This window comes from Nyctereutes procyonoides, unplaced genomic scaffold, assembly GCF_905146905.1.
Source record: "Nyctereutes procyonoides isolate TBG_1078 unplaced genomic scaffold, NYPRO_anot_genome, whole genome shotgun sequence".
Taxonomy (NCBI): domain Eukaryota; kingdom Metazoa; phylum Chordata; class Mammalia; order Carnivora; family Canidae; genus Nyctereutes; species Nyctereutes procyonoides.
This window is the reverse complement of record NW_026575047.1, coordinates 42725659-42742409: the sequence shown is the minus strand read 5'-3', so window position 1 is coordinate 42742409 and position 16751 is coordinate 42725659. Positions and strand designations below refer to the sequence as shown.

The window sequence follows — 16751 nt, the reverse complement described above, 5'->3', positions numbered from 1 at the left end:
GGCTGGGGTCCTGGCCTGAGGGTGCAGCCACAGGAGAGCCCCCGGGGGTGGAGCACAGTGGCACCCTGTCTGGCCGGGACCCAGGGCCTCTCTGCTCACCTTAGGTCAGGGCTTCTAACCTCTTCAGCGCTCTGGCCGCTCTGGTCGGCTGGTGAAGCCTGTGGACCCCTCAGGGGAATGGCTGTATTTTGATTGACTGATTTCCCAATTCCCCTTGTTTTAAATGCCTAAGATAGGACCTGCAGGCCAGCAGAGGAAACCCACCACGTTAGTGTGCAGGGGCTGCCCTGACAAAGTACCACCGACTGGCTGGAAGCCAGAAACTTGCAGCAAGTCCAGAATCAAGATGCCAGAGGACCCTGCTCTCATCACACCAGGGAAGAGCCTGTCCTGGGCCCGTCTCCTGACTCCTTCAAGTGCCTTGGCCTGAGCAGCAAGGCTCCACTCTTCACCTGCGTTCCCGTGTTGTGTGTGTGTGTGTGTGTGTCCACATTTCCCCTCTAAGGACACTAACCCCTCAGGTGGGGTTAGGGGCCCACCGTACCCTGCTATGACTCATCTTACCTAATTACATCTGCAAAGGGCCAATTTCCAACAAAGGGCCACACACATTCTGAGGCCCTCGGGGTTGGTCAGGACTTCAACAGAGGAGCTGGGGACACTGGGGACACAGTTCAGCCCATATCACCCGTCAAATATTTCAGAAAGCACATTTATAGGATGTATGATAACATCCATGCTTCTGTAGTAACACACCTGTAATGTGATCTGGCGGCCAGTCCAAGGATTACTGTAATTTGGACACAGTAAGGAGTTTGTGATATTTCAAGATATTGACTGTAATGTCATGAAAACATCCAGCGACAAAGTCATGGAGGCTGATGATACCAGGGGGGCACCAGTTGAGTAAAATGCCAGAGGTTCTTGAAAATAAAGGTGTTCTTTCCCACTCAAGGGCACAGACCCGAGTTCGACCCTGAATCCCTGCCGAAGCCCAAAGCCCAAGGTGGCAACACAGCAGTTGAGAATCCGGGGCAGCCGTGTGTCCCTGCTGGAAACTGACCCCAACCACACCTGCCTCGGGGACAGGACCCAACGCTGGCAGGTGTTCTGGCCCCGCTGCTGAAGGGGCAGGGAAACGGGAGGATGCAGGGCCTGGCCACCCCCAAGACCACCTGGGTGTTGCAAAAGGGTTTCCCCCTCCTGCAGGGGAGAGGTGGGCGGAGCCACTGGGGCTGCCCATGCAGTTCCTTTCTTGCTGCACAAAATAGCCACCTGCTGATGACCCAGGAGAACCAGAGGCTCTTTCTGAGCCTCCTCATTAAAGACAAATAATTGCTGCTTACACGGCTGCTTCTCCACCCACCAGGACTTCCAGCCTTGAGGGACGGGCAGGGCTGGTGGGCACAGGCCAGGGGTGGATGGCCTGGGCGGGCCCCTCAGCGGCTCCCCCACGGCGGAAGGGCCTTTGGACGCAGGCAGACGCGGCTGACGAGCCGTGAGGAGGGACCCTCGGGGCCCCTTCCTGGCCTTGGGAGATGCTGGCTCCCAGGAAGGCTCACGGGGTGCTGAAGGTCCAAGTGGCCTGACCATTGGCCTCAGGGGCTATAACTCACGAGGACTCTGCAGGCCCCCTTGGGACAAGGTCCCCAGGGGTTTCTTACCCCACCACTGCCGGGGCTCGCTGCCCAAAGCCCCCTCCCAGATGCGGCCTGGGTCCTGGGGGCGTGCTCCAAGGAACGCAGAATGGGGCGTGCTGGCCAGTGACTGGGTGCACACCCCACCTCCTCCACTGCAATGACAGCGGCCATTCCCACCACGGGCAAGGCTCTCCAGGTGCCCCGCAGGGCGTTTAGTGCTCCCCGGAACCTGACGTCATCTCCTCGTGAACCCCGCCGCCACTGAACCAGACGCACACGCAGGAGCGCGCACACCTGCGCCCAGCACATTCTGGCCTCTGTGGCCTCTGCCCTCCTCCTACCAGGGGAGCCCCTGGGGCTGGAGCCTGTTTCCTCACCAGCAGGAGGGACAAGAGTGCCCACCTCCTGGGTCACCGTGCAGATTCCTGGGGGCAGTCTCGCGAAGCACCGGCCGGCGGCCTCCCAGAGGCTGGTCCGCACACAGCGCCGGAGCCTGCACGTGCCACCGGGCCAGCCCCAGGGGGGAAGCAGGCTGGTGCGGTCTCCTCTGAAGTCCAGGTCAGGGGGCAGGTGGGGAGGCTGCTCCGTCCTTCACCACCCACCGCCCTGTAGAGGTCAGCTGGTGTGCAGCTGGCACGTCCAGCCCCGGGGAGTGCTGTGCGCGAGTGCTCCGTGCAAGGCTGGGGTCGGCCCGTAGACAGGCCTGCTGCCCACGCCCTCCGTCCTTCCCAACGGCTGGAAGGCAGACAGGATGGCAGGAGCCGGGTGGCCACGCCGGGCTGGGCGCTGGAGGCCCCACGGAAGCTGCCAGAGCAACAGGATAGGGCGCTGGGGCCAAGCGTGCGGAGCTCCTCGGGCCTTGGCTCGCCACGCTCACACTGAAGCTGCGCACAGGAAGCCCAGGTCTACCTGCCGTCTGCGCCGCTTTACTGCGGCCTCACGGGAGCCCCCCCCACGTCTGATGGCCACTGCCTGCTTCTCAGGCCTGCGAGGCGCTGGTGCCTGCCTGCCATTCCCACCTTCCCACCACCAGGGCAGGAGTGGGGACCCGAGGGGCTGGGCCTGGGGCTTGTGGAGGGACCTGGGAGGGCGTCTCAGCTTGGAGGTTCCAAGTGCGTCACACACACTTCATCACACTTTCAAGAGCAACTCACTCCGATGATGCTCGTTTGACGTGATGACAAAGGAGCTATCTTACCCTGCTTCAGCACCTGGACCTCTTCTTCACACCATCCCAGGCCGGTCTGGGCTCTGAGGGCCTGCACACCGCAGAGGTTCAGGGCACGCGGGCGCCAGGAGTCACGCCCTGAGGTCAGACCCCAGGACGCTGCCCCAAGCCCACATTCCTGCAAGTTCCTGTTAGCTGTGAAGGGGCGTGAGGTGACAGTAGGGGACAGGAACATTGAGAGGCCGCGGAGTGCTAATGCTGGCCCCTGGGGGGCCCTCCGTTCATGCAGATGAGCCTCAGCCGGGCCTCCCCTACAGATGAGCCCATTCAAGAGCTCCCCTGGCAGGGGCTGTTCAGGAAAGCAACCTGAATTCTACATGAGGGTCAATTTAGGGTTTCACCCCTGGAGTCTGAGGAAAGGAAGTCATCTCATTTGGGTGCCGGGGGTCTGTGGGGAGGAGGCCTCTCCCTTCCCCACCAACTCACAGGAGGGGCGGATGCCAGGGGGCAGGCTTCGGGCCCTGGCTGGCGGGGCGAAATCCAAGTCGGCCCGTGCCTTATGTCCCAAGACCGGTCTCAGCACCCAAGGGAAGCAATATCTTTCTCAGCTCTTTTATTAAATTAGAAACAGGAGGGAACACGACTTGGGGGAAGCACCACTGCAAGGCCTGTTGTGCTATGTGACAAGTGTGCTTAACTCACCTCGGCCATCCAGAAGCCCCAGGGCCTCCAGGCGAGCAGCTTCCTTCACCGCCCACAGCCCCGGCCACCCTGGCCTCACCATCTCCCAGACCAGAGCCCCAGGGTTTGGGGGGCTGAGACTGTGCTCTCGGAGCCCAGGAGGCCAGCCTCTGTTACGGAGGGGTCTGCAGCCTCCAAGGGACCTGGAAATGCACAATCTGCTTCCAGCTTTTTCCCAAGTGGCAGCCAATGCCCTGGGGCTGGTGCTCATGGAGGGGCATGAGCCCCTTTTGGGCCCTCCCCAAAAGTTGCCCATAGGACCAGTGGCAGCAGGGAGGTCCTGTGAGGGGGCAGGGCGAAATTATGGGCAGCAACTCATTTGTGATGCAGCCCCATCGACAGTGCAGCCCGCTCTGGTGCCCAGTCCTGAACCAGCCAAGCAGCACCGAGCAAATGGCAGGCAGCTGGTAGGTGGCCAGAGAAGCCACAGGCTTGGCCCAGGCCCTTTCCCCCTCCAGTGGCACCCAGGGGTGGCAAGGGCTGGCCTGCAAACCCTAATACTAGGTGTGAGATGACCCATCCAGAACCGCAGATATTGGGGACAGACTGAGGAGGGACCCAATGACTCGGGAGGTGGAGAAATGAGCCAAGAATCGGCAGTTCTCCTGGGGACCATTCTTATTTTTGGAGCTCAGTGAGCAAACAAACACAGGCCAGCTGGAAGGCCCAGACTCAGAGGACAGCTGGTGCTGGTTGGGGGCCCGGTCACGGGCCTGGCTGCTGTTCTCTACGCCGAGGCGGCTGGTCTTGGTAGGATCCAGAGTGGATGCCCTGGTGTAACCCAACCCTGAGGTCGCCAGCTCCTCTCTGCTCCTAGTCTTGGGGGGCAAGGCCATATCCTGAGGGTAGTATGGCCCTGTCAGGAGATGGGGTCACTGCCACGTCTTGGGGTGGGCTGAGGAGAGGCGGGCTCTGAGGACATGGGGGGCCCTGAGTCCTGCTGAGACAGGGCACGAGTGTCCATCTGCCCCTGGGCACAGCTGGTCTGATGGAGAGGTGGTGAGAGCAAGGCCCGACTCTGGGGAGGGACCCACATATTTCCTCTTTCACGCTGAGGCTCTTGGTGTCGTTTGCTAATGAAGTCTTGTGGGTGCCACTGAGGTCACCTGATGGGTTTCCACCCCGGATACAAGTGTCCTCGATTTTCTCCTGGGCAACTCGTGTGCTGTCCTGGTGGACCCCGTTTCCCCGAGGCCCGAGACACCCTCTGTTGTGTGACATTATGATCACCAGGGGGAGGCAGTGAGGCCAAGGCTGTGCTGTTGGTGCCACGAGACCCCAAGGCAGCCCAGGACCGCCACCCTAACCTACCCAGGCCTCCCAGCCCCTGAACAGGACTTGCTTGATCAGGCCACCTCAACACTCTGCAGCTGTGTCTTCTCTCCGGCCAAGCGAGTCCTGTGTCATCCGCGCCCCTCTGGAAGGTCCTCTCCCCTCCAAGCCACTGCAAAGCAGGCACACAGGGCACTCGAGACAGCTTTTCCTCTCTTGTCTGAAGCTCAGAACAGCCCCCCCGAGACTGCTGCTCCCAGAGCTGGGGGTGGGAGGGCGCAGCTCCGGGGCCAGGCTGAGCTTCCTGCGGCAGCAGACGGGGTCAGGGCCACTCTGGGACAGTAGGGCTGCAGCCGTGGGTGGGGAGAGACACGCAGAGTCTGCAGAGGAGAGGGAGGGAGAGCATGAGTCACGTCCACACAGCTCTGTCCTAACCTGGAACAAAGTGATAACCAAGGGGCCACATGTAAGGGGCTGGAACTCAGGCCCCGAGAGCAGAAGGCCTGGGCAGGAGGATGCAGCTCTGCCATGACCAGCACTGCAGCCGGGGCAGTTCAGCCATTTCCCTGGGCCCTGGTCGCCTCACCTAGAACGGGGCAATGGCCACCTGTCCATTTGGCTACTCTGGCTCCGCACCCTGAGCACCTGCAACCCAGCAGACACCATGCCTGGCTCTAGGAAGACAGGAGGGCGGGCGGACACCGCTACGGTCCCCGGGACCAGCCCCCAAGGGAGACATGTACCAATAAATGCATACAGTACTCACACAGTGACAGAAGGGCTGGATGGGAAAAACAAAAAAAGGAGAGAGAGAGACCAGGCTTTTATTTTGGTGGAGGCTATGGGAAGGTGGTAGTATTTAACCTGAGGCCTGAAGGGGGCACAGGAGTTTGCCAGAGGAGGCAACAACAGCCCAGGCAAGAGGAAGGGCACGGGCAGAGGCCCGAAGGTGGGATGTGAGCACGTCTAAAAATGTAAGCTGAGGCCAGTGAGGTCGAAGCAGGGTGGGGGAGGCCTGGGCAGAGAGCAGGGACGCAGGCAGGGGCGCATCAGCCAGGCGGTCAGAAGACTGCTCGTCTGTGTCCTCCATAGATATTTATGGGCCCTGACCCAGGCGATGGGGGCCGACGGTGGTGCACAGGGAGCACAGGCCCCCAGGGTCACCAAACTCATACTGCAGCCGGGCTTCTCATTCAACACAGCATCTGCCCTCTCTGAGCCTCATGTTTTCCAGTGGAAGAGGAGGCGATGGATCTCTGCCTCCCAGGGAGGAGAGAACCGGGTGGTTTGATGCTCAGGAGAGGTTTTGCATAGAATGTCCTTGGAGCAATTGAGGTAACCCAACTGGGCCAGCGTGGTCAATGTGAAAGGCCGACCCACTGCACAGCTCAGCACAGCCCTGCCTGACTCCACGTGGAGATGAGGCTGTGGGCGTGTGTCAGGGTGTGACACCCTCGGCTGGAGCCCCGAGGACAAAGGAAGGGGCACCGGAAGGGCTTAGCTGGGCAGGGAAGAGGAAGCGCTCAGCACAGCACGGCAGGAGCTGTCCTCTCAGGCTCCGCAGGCAGCTGAACCCCACCCAGTGGGGCAGCATTTTAAGAAGAGGTTCTCTGGAGTCCCATGGGAAGGGCGCCGGGAGCTCACCCAGAAGATTTCCAGGCACCTGCTGATCCACGCACCAGTTCAGGCCAGAAGGCACACTTATCAGGCCAGGGCTCAGAGGTGGCCCTGCCTGAGGAGGCACATTTGTGCCAGGGGACATGGACAATGTCCCTCCAGCATGCTGAGCTGCCCGAAGGAGTCTCACGGGAGCTCCGGAAAGGCAGAGAAGCCAGCCTTGGCACGGGCAGGTGGAGCTCTCCAGGAAACCTGCACACCGGCCAAGAAGCAAAGAGGCAAGGCCATCTCTGCAGGACATCAATGAATGATGACACCATTTTTGGTTTTACAGCTTTGGTCAGATTTACCCTGCACACTTGTGTCTGCTATACGACACCTACACACATAGCTCTACGTTTAGAGCTACTTGTAAGTCTGCATGCATTTAAGTAACATTTAAAAATTCAAGCCAGCAATGGAATCTGTAGGACTTTTTTCCTTCTGAGTAGGGCATGGCCCTGGCTCCCTCACTGCCAAGGCTTCTGGAAGATTGGCCTGAACACTGCGGGAAGTGCCCAGGGGGTCAGCAACCCTCTGATGCTGGGCTGGGGTGGGTGAAGGCCCCTCCCAAGTGAGAACCTGGGTCATGAAGCCCCTAACATCCCAAGATGCTCTAGAGTGGCAAATCCAAACCTCTGGGGCCTGTCCCTGCTCCATACCTTCGGCAGATGAGGGGTTCCCCCTGAGGCAAGGCCCACTGCTGCCCCCCAACCAAACTTCAAGGCTACCCATGCCAAAGGTGAGGGGCTGTGGGACCCTGACCCAGGGAGTGGTCCCCTTGGGCCATCCCGAGTTGCTAAAGAGGAGACAGCACCTAAAGGCACACCTAGGGTAGAGGAATTGGGGAACACACTGCCCAGCTCCTGAACTCCCCCTGCTCAGCCCACAGCTGTCCCAATCTGGGCCACCCCAATTTTGGGCAGGTGCTTCTCTGAGGCCTGGTCTCCTCGTCTGTGAGATGGGACACTCCACCTTGCAGGTGTGGGGTCAGTGGTCACCCCGCACTGCCCATGCAGCTGGCCTGGCAACCCCTCCTACAGCTCTGACAATCCTGGGAGTTGTTGGTGAGGTGTCTGCTCCGCTGGACTGCAGCAAGGGAGGGTGGCTAGCATCCTGATCCCAGGGCTGGCATGGGGCCAACCCCGGGGAAACCTGCTGAGTGCAAGACTGTGGGTGCAGGGACAGACAGATGGACCTGGGGTGTTTCAGAAGGCCCGAACTCCTGCCCGGGCACCTTTCTCACGACACCAGGCCCATCCGAGTGGATCTGTGCTCTGGTATTTCCTCTCAGTGGCAATTTCTTTTAAGGCAGGATAGAATGTGCTGAGTCGCCCCTCCTGTGGCAGTGACCGAGCCCCTTGCAGGGCCCCATCGGGGAATAATGGGCTCAGTCTTTCCCAGAGCTGGGATTGGAGGCCCCTCCACCCCCACACCCCAAGTGGCTGGGTCCCAACAATGACTGTGGGGAGATGAGCTCCTGGTGGCCTGGACACTTGCCCGGCACGCTGGTGGGGGTCAGGGGAAGAGAGATGAGGGCGCTATGTCTTTAAAGGGTTTGGTGGGGGCAGGGAGACCCAGTGGGAGAGAAAAAGAGAAAAGAACATTCATGGCTAGTCTATACTTGGCGGGTAACCCAGGGTAACCCAGACCCTGCTCCAGGGGCCTCCCAGCTGCCACTGGCTGCTGTCGCCCAGATACGTGGTTCTGGCAGTGACACTGGGGCTCAGAGGTGGTCCTGGAGCTCCAGCTGGCATTAAGCTTCCCACACAGCAATTCAGCCCTACACAGCTGGGTGGCCACCGGTGCTGGTCCCATGCTTGGTGCCAGGGTGCAGACGTGAGGATCCCCCGGCTCTCCAGACGCCCGCAAGCCTGGGGCATGTCTGGGGCTCAAATCCCACTCCAACTCTTACTAGCTATTCACCTGATGCCAACAACCTATCCTCTGTCTTAACTGCCACCTTTGCAGCTATGACATCTATGACAATGCGTTCTGAAAAGTAAAGGAAATCATGACTAGAGCGCTCACTGTAGACGCAGGCACCCACCAGAACTCAAGGCCGGTAGCCCAAACAGGGCAATGAAGTCCTGGGGGAAACCAAGGGGACATCATCTGGGGTGATCCTGAGGGGCTGCAGAGTGCAGGCAACCTCTGGTTGGTGGCTCTGTAAGTCAGAGTCTCACAGGATGGACAAGGGGTCAGGGGACAGCAGGACCCTCCAGGCACAGAGGAGGAAGGCCCCCAAACTGGGTCTTACCCTGCTCCCTGCAGGAGGGTCTGGGACGGCAGGCACGGGGAAGTGAATCTGGGGATACAGGGCCCGTCCTCTGGCCCCGGCACTGGGCCGGGGGACTCCCGGCTGGTAGCCAGCCTCAGTGGGAAGTGTCATGGTCAACTGGGGTGCCCATGGCAGGTGGAAGGGGAGGCACCAGGCACGCTATGCCTCTGCTCTTCCTGACCTTTCCTTGCAGAGGGCACTCGGCCTGGGCTCCTCCTGCACTTCGTTCAGGCGCCACGGCTCAGCATCCCCCACTGCTGTCCCAGTCCCCCCTCCCACTCCCTCCATCAGCCACCCCTGACTCAGGGCCCCCCTCCAGCCTGGTCCTGCAGCACTGTACCTTCCTGCCACTCCACCCCACTTCCTGGGGAGCCAAGGGAGGGTCAGGAACATCCGGGGGCATCAGCTTCCTGCCCCAGTGCTGTGTCACAGGCCCCTTCCCAGAAAGCCAAGGTATGCCCCAGCCTTTGAAGAGATCTAGAGAACTCCAAGTCATCCCAGCATCCCAAGCAGGCAAAGCTGGAGGGAAGCAGGGCTATGCAGAGCGTGGGAAGAACCCCTGGTCAATCTGTGGGATGGAGCCATGGGAGCGGCAGTTTCTCAGGGCTGAGAGGGGGGCTGCTTGGCTGCGGGGGGTTCACGAGAAGGAAAGGGCTGCAGGATGCCTGGGTGGCTCAGTGGTTGAGTGTCTGCCTTTGGCTCAGGTTGTGATCCCAGGGTCCTGGGATCAGGTCCTGGGACCACGACTTACAGACAAGTCCTGTATCAGGCTTCCCATAGGGAGCTTGCTTCTCCCTCTGCCTATGTCTCTGCCTCGCTTATGAATAAATAAAATCTTAAAAAAAAAAAAAAAGAAGAAGAAGAAGGAAAAGCCTGGGATACAGGGCAAGAGCTGAAGGACCCTCTGCCTCTGTTGCAGATGGTGCTGACGGAAGAGCTTGGGAAACCTGTGGCCGGGAGATGCTCACACACTCCTGTGCTGGCCTGGCTCTGGGAGGGCAGGGCCCAGGCATGCTTGCCAGCGGCATGCAGGACAGGCTCTGTCATGTGCAATTAGCCTCTTTGCACCTGCTTCCTCCTCCCAGAAGTGGGGCTGACAACATCACCCCCACGGTGGACTGGGCCGAGCTAAAGGGATAAGGCCCTGGCAGTACTCAGATGGGCACACGTCATGTCTGACTGGGCGAAAGACCCTTTGAGAAGGAGGAGCTGGCCCAGGGACATGGAGAGGCTCCCAGCACTTAAGGCATCCAAAGCCATCATAGTCACCATACTTTGGCATCACCACCTGGTATAGCAGCGACTCTGGGGGCGCCTGGGTGGCTCAGTTGGTCTGGTGTCTGTCTTCGGCTTAGGTCACAATCTCCGCGTCCTGGGATCGAGCCCTGCTTTGGGCTCCTTGGTCAGCAGTGTATCTGCTTCTGATTCTTGCTCTCTCTCTGCCCCTCCACCTCACTCATTCTCTTTCTCTCAAATAAATAAAAAATCTTAAAAAAAAAAAATCCAACTCTGAACCTACCCCTCCCTTGACCTATATAAGTAGTGGGAGTAATAGAGTTGTTGCTTCTGTATTCAAGATGGCAAGGCTCAGCTTAGGTGATGTGGTTCCACATAATGAGGGTCAAGCAGCCAGTGAGAGCCAGAACCAAGGAGAGATGTGAGCTTCGCTCCCCCCACTCCTCCCCGTGCCTGGAATGGGGAATATCCCTAGAAAGGTACAGGGCTTATGAGGCCTGCTGGCTTGCCCCCACCCCCTCCCACATGGGGTCAAACTACTGTCCAGGGTCATGGGGAAGGGTGAGCACCAGTAGGAGGAGCCCTCGGGCCCCACAAAGGACCACCCCAGCGCGAGGGAACAGGGAAGCCACATGGACGTGCCATTCTCCTCTTATAGCTTCTAGCCCAGGGGACCAACCACTTGGGCTACTTAGATTTTTCTCCCAAAGGAGAGAGCAGATTAAAACAAAGCAGGGCAACCTCAGAAGGGGACAAAGCCCCCTCCTGTCTAGATGGGCTTTCAGGAGCCCGAACACTCCAGACGTAGGAGGGAATGTGGCTTGGGCCAGCCTCGTGGGCTGGTACGTTCCAGTCAGGACCTCGAAGGCCCGGCCGACCTGGATCTCCGGGCTAGAGCAGGTGCTTTGCGTGGAGGGGCAGTCCCAGCTCAGTCTGACCTCTCTGCTGTGAAGAGACTACTGCACGCGCGCCAGCAGCCACCGCGGCAGGGAGGCAATCAGGTATTTGGTCCAGGCTGGTGCCTGGGGGGTTTCTGTGCCTGGCCTGAGGGCCAGTTTCTCAGAGCTGTGGCTGCTGACCTGCCCTCCCGGGTGGCAAGGCTATCCTGCATGGCCTCTTCTTGGGCTGGAGGCAGAGCCTGGGATCCGTCACCCCATGCCCCAGCTTCTCAGAGCCTCTGGGGCCTATGTCTCCCTGCCTCCCACTCACCCTGGGGTCCCCAGAACTCAGTCCTAAGGGCTGAGGACCTGCTGCCCTTGCCCCAGGTATGAGGGGCCCAGGAGAAGGGCTCAGGGTTAGGACATCCTGGCTTCCCTAGGGCCTGACCCAGTGTGGTGGCACAAGAACACAAACCCTTCCCTGGTGCCTACAAATCTACCATCCCTTTCCAGCCCCTACTCCCAAGCTCCCTGCCAGGCTGGCTCAGTACTGGAGTTGGTCCTGCCCCAGAGGGGCTGCAAGAGAGGCCCCACCCCACCCCTCAGAAGAGGCCTGTCCAGGTAAGCTGGTCCTTCCCTTCACCTGACTCTGCACCTGCCCTCAGGCCTTGGGCAAGTCCCTTCTGTGTCTCCCCATCCCTCAATTACCCCAAAGAGCACCTGACTGTGTCCCTCAGCTCCTTGTCATCCACTTTGGGTAAGGACCTCACATAACTGCAGGAGCAGTAACTTGGGCAGTACTCTGCAGCAGGCCCTGCCTGGCCAGGGTTCCCTACTGTGACACTCGCTCTAAGGGAGACCCACTAACTAACCCCATTGCCTCCACGGGGTGCCCGGCCCCACAGCTCTAGCATGCCCCTTGCCCCTTAAGTGCTCCCGTCCATCATCCTTATTTCTCAGGGACCCTGGGTTGCTGCTTGCATGCTGGATGCACACTGGGACTCACCTGGAACTGTGGAAGCCCTGGCTCACCTGGTCTGGGGTGTGGCATGTGCTTCAGCATTTGTATTGTAAAGAAATCTGGCCTTTGCCCTTGACTTTGGGACATGATCAGTTGTACCCAATAGACTGTCCTTGTTCAGGGCAGGGGTGAGGTTGGGCATATCCATGTGACTTAGGGTAGGGGCTTTGGGTCATGTGGTACCAGGGGACCCAGAGATGAAGAGTAACCCCAATGGGCAATCAAGCTCCGGTAAAAACTCTGGATACCAGAGCTTGTGTAGCATCCCCGGTGGGCAATATCCCGTGTGTACGGCCACTCACTGAGGTAGGTGCAGTAACGCTGTCCTGAACACACGGAGAGGCCTCTGCCCCACTCGTCCCTGTCTGTGGCTGATCTTAACCTATATCCTTCCCTGTAGCAGACCAGGACCGTGAACATAACAGCCTGCAGTGTATTCTGAGTCTTTCCAGTGAATGCTCGAATCTGAGAGTGATTTTGGGAAGCCCTAAGCTGCCGCTGTCAGACGTGAGGATGCTCTTGTGTAGAGATGGCCCTTAGACTCGGCCGACTAGCCTAAACGCCACGCAGTAATTGTCAAAAGATCCCTGGTGATTGTGAGGTGCAGCCACGCCTGGGAAGCACTGCACTGCCCTGAGGTGGTGGTCCCTATCTGGCAGAAGGCTTATATGCTTTGCTCAAGGTTAACTGCAAGTAAGGAGCAGAGCTACACTTTAGCTCCAGACCTGGAAGAGGCTCCCAGAGCCCCTGGCCACTTGCTGCCCCAACCAGCCTTCCCTGGAGGACATGGCGACCCTGACCCAGGGTGGGAGCAGGCCCCGGGGTGTTGGGGACTCACCTGGCTGGGCTCTGCAGGTGCTCCTCACGAGGGCAGGTGCTTCCAGGTGCTGACAAAGGCAGTGGGGATGAGCGAGTAGGGCACGGTGGTGATGCAGTTCCACGTGTCCGAAGTGGGGTCATAGCAGTCCAGGGTCTTACACCTCTGGGTCCCAAAGTAGCCCCCCACCACGTAGAGCTTGTTGCCCGAGGCCAGGGCGTGGCAGGACATGCGTTTGGCGGTCATGTCCCCGATCCGCGTCCACTGGTTGGTCTCACAGTCAAAGCGGTAGGCTGAGGCAGCTGTGAACTCCGTGTCCCCTCCCATGATGAAGATCTGGCTGCCCAGCACGGCGGCTGCCGTGTACCGCCAAGGCTGGGGGCACTCGGCCTTGATGGTCCACCGGTTCTCCGAGGGGTCATAGCACTGGACTTTGGACACCATGTCTCGGTGGATGCTGGTCCCTCCAAAAACAAAGAGCTTCAGCTTGGCACTCACCACTGCGGCATTGCTGACGCCATCCCTCAATGGGGCCACCATTGTCCACTTGTTAGCCCCGGGGTCATACTTTTCCACCTGCTTCAGGGAGACCGAAGGGGAGGCCGGGAAGACGCCTGCCAGGGATGTGTGTCCTCCAACCACGTAGAGGCAGTTCTCCAGCTCAGCCGAGCCGTGACCAAAGCGGGCGATCAGCATGGGTGCCGCCTTGGACCACTCCTCGTGGACGGTGTCATATACCCACACGTCCTTAGAGACTCCGTTCTCGGAGCCCCGGCCCCCAGTCACATAGACCTTGCAGCCGATCGCTGAGGCGCTAAACTCTTTGCGGGGGCTGGGCAGGTCCGCCTTTGGGATGATCTCCTTGGCCTTGTGGTCCACCTGGTAGATCTTGTCGCACATGAAGGTCTGGCCCCCCAGGATCAGCAGCGTGTGGCCTGCCTTGCGTGGCCGGGCGCAGGGGCTGGTGACCACTCCATCGTTCTGCAGGATCTTGGTCTTGCATCGGAGCGCCTCGTCTATGATAAGCCTGGTGCGCTCATCAGCCATGAGGAGGGCCTCGCCGGAGACGGCCTCCTTCAGGCAGTCAGAGGGCAGCAGGGCCAGCCGCACGCTGCGGAGGAGCTCGGGCAGGTGGGCCTTTCTCTGCTCTAGGTCGTGCTTCACCCATTGCAGGATGGCCTCAAAGACCACGCGCTCGTCCTCTGTCTCCAGCTCGTCACTGGAGATGAGGTCCAGCAGGGTGTCCTTGGACAGGCTGTTGAAGTCCTCGCTCTGCCGCACTGTCTCGAAGTGCACCAGGCACATGCGCCAGGAGAACTCGTACAGCCGGCGGCACTGGTGCGCGTCCGACAGCAGCATCATGCCCAGGCAGTTGGAGGGGAAGAGGTTCTTCTCCAGGAACTCGGCAGCGGCGTCCCGCACATCGTGGAACTGCAGCATGTCGCCCGCCTCCAGGAGCGACTCTGCGTTCTCCTCGTTGATGACGATGCGGGATGAGTAGGCGAAGTCCAGCAGCAGCTCCAGCACCTCGGGGTGCAGGTTGTCCTGGAAGTTGACCGTGTCATCTCGGCTCTCCCGCAGCCCGTGGCTGAACATGGCCTCGAAGTAGCGGCTGGACGCGGCCAGCACGGCGCGGTGGCAGGGGAAGGCGCGGTCCCCCGCCCAGAGTGTGACGTCGGTGAACATGCGGTGCTTGCGCAGCGTGTTCAGGTGGGCCAGCACGCAGTCGGGGTGGGAGGCTTTGTGGAAGAGGGTGATGTTCATGGACCCCGTGCTGCTCCGCGACTTCCGGGTCTCGTGGACGCTGACCGACATGCTGAGCCGACCTGCCAGGGGACAAGGCCACAGGTGAGAGGGGCCGGGCCCCAGCTCCCTGTACAGCTGGGCCCTGGCCCCGCTGCAGCTCACCCTCCAGCCCCTCCTCTCTCCGCTCTGCCGCTCCCCTCAGCCAGGGACGGTGCGGGTGGGAGGGGTTGGTTTTACCCTGCCCTTCGGAAACGGATTTTGTTGATTTCGGAGCAGCTTTGGAACCAAACATCTTTGGCCTGGAAATGAGCCACCTCTGGGTGAGTTTGAGCTGCGGTTGCCTCCCATGGTCAAGGGAGGATGTATATGGTGGCCTCAGGCCATTAAGTGGATGTCAGGTCAGAGCAGGGCTAAATAGCATGTGCCCTGGGACACATCCCACTCTCAGGCTGTCCTCTGGGGACACGGCTCTCATGGCCTGATTCTCCAGCTGGGGAAGCCAAGGCTCAGAGAAGCCAAGTGGCCGTCCCAAGTGCTAGAGCCAGGACTCCCACATGGGCTATCCAGTTCCAAGCCCAAGCTCTACTCTCTGTGGGCCCAAGGAGATGGGACTCTTTCAGGGTTCTCTGTGGCAGGCTGGAAACAATGAGCCCAAGAGCCGCAGACCGCAGGCAGAGCCTTAAGTCCTCCCTCCCCCTGCTCCCAGTGGGACCTGTCTTGAGCTGGGCTCCAAGCAGCACTGGCCAAAATCCCTCCTCTCCCTCACCCTTGGGAAATTCCTAAGAGCCTCCGCTACAGCCCAGGGGCTCAGTGTAGACCTGTTCTCCAAATCCAGGGTCTTTCAAGGCCTCCTGACCCAGTGGAGATGAGCACGGGTTGGAGGCAAAGATGGCTGAGTGGCTCAGCTAAAAGGCACCTGCTCAATTCTGTTTGATCCCAAACAAGAAAGCCACAAGAAAGGCCCAAGAGACAGTAAGACATGCCAACCAGTAACGTGGACCAGATTTGCCTTTGGCTGAAGCCTCTGGAAAGCCCACAACCAAAGGAGCTTCTTTAGTCCCTACAGGTGACTCTAGGATCCTAGGCCTAGGTGACAGTGGTCACCTCACCTGCCTCCCTCCTTTGTCCTTCTTTGCCAGGCCAGGACTCGGGGCTCAAAGGGCTGCTCTGTGTAGGCAGACACAGTCCTGTCACACAGTTGAATTTGGGGGATTCCAAGGCACTTTAATTCAAGTCCAAGTGATGGTATGACCCTGATGCACTGCAGTGCTGTGGAAGCCTGGCTCAGAATATGGGCAGGCAAAATTGTATGTCTTGAGCAAAAGTGGTCCCAAAGCACCCTCAAGAGCCTGTGCTCCCTTCTTCCTGCTGGTAATGAGCCCCTCCCCAAAAGAAACCCCAAATCTCTTTTTCCTTTTAAATTTTCAAAAGTCTACGATTACCCCACCCCCACTCCAAGTCAATTTTCTGCTTAAGTAATAATCTGGTAAAGGAAGGAAGCGATTTCATGCTTCAGTGAAATTGTAAATTAGCATCCAAGTACATTGCTGTCTCTCTCACTCACTCCTCCCCTGGCAAAGAACCAGAGAAACCACAAACTGACGTGATCTGAGCTGCCCGGGCAAGGCCCCTGCTCCTGGGCCTGGGCAGGAAAGGCACAGGGGCTGGGTCTGGCCCTGCTGCTCCAGGCCCCCAAACTCCAGGCGGCTGGCCTACCAGGGATGCTGCTATATACACCTGCCCCTGCAGGCCACAAGGTCAAGGTTATGAGGTTAGTCTACGGGGGTGGGAGCAGTGCCCGGCAAGAGCGTAAGAGAGCTGGGTCCAGGTCCAGGCTGGACAGGTGGTCCCCATTCAACCACTGCCCTGGGGCACCTCTCCCTTGAACCCCTGTTTTTTCTTCCGTGAAACAAAGTCCCTGTCCTGCTGGGATCTCAGAGTCACTTGGTTGTTGGCAGTTATTTACAGAACCTGCCCTCTGAGCCTGGCCCTGGGACCAGGTAGCCCAGAGACTGAGAAGCGGCAGTGGCATAGCCCACAGAAGCTTTACCAGCAGTTCTGTACTCTGAATTCCAGACACCACAACACGTTTTTCCTAATCTTGCTCACAGACCCTTTCCCAAATGTGGCCATTAATCGAGTGACTCCATCCCTCTTGTCCCCACTGTGCCTGGGCCGAACAGGAGCTATGGCCTCTGACCTGTGCACCCACTGAGGGCAGGGCTCCAAGGACTCCAATCCAGAGAGCCAGGTGGAGACTCTATGGAAGGAGTTAAGGGCAGGACAAAGCATGAC

The 16751-nt window shown here is 59.4% G+C and overlaps 1 protein-coding gene across 2 annotated transcripts in view; it reads right to left on the bottom strand.

The window, feature by feature from the left end:
* Positions 1–3406: 3406 nt before the first annotated feature.
* KLHL25 (kelch like family member 25) overlaps positions 3407–16751 on the bottom strand; it is a 36318-nt gene continuing 22973 nt past the window's right edge. For both annotated transcript variants that reach the window (XM_055326363.1, XM_055326362.1), the window contains exons 2-3: positions 12732–14536; positions 3407–5201 (exon numbers count right to left, since the gene is read on the bottom strand). In XM_055326363.1, coding sequence (XP_055182338.1) covers positions 12756–14525 — 1770 coding nt within the window. In that variant the 5' untranslated portion in view covers positions 14526–14536 and the 3' untranslated portion in view covers positions 3407–5201; positions 12732–12755. The remainder of the gene's footprint in view (positions 5202–12731; positions 14537–16751) is intronic.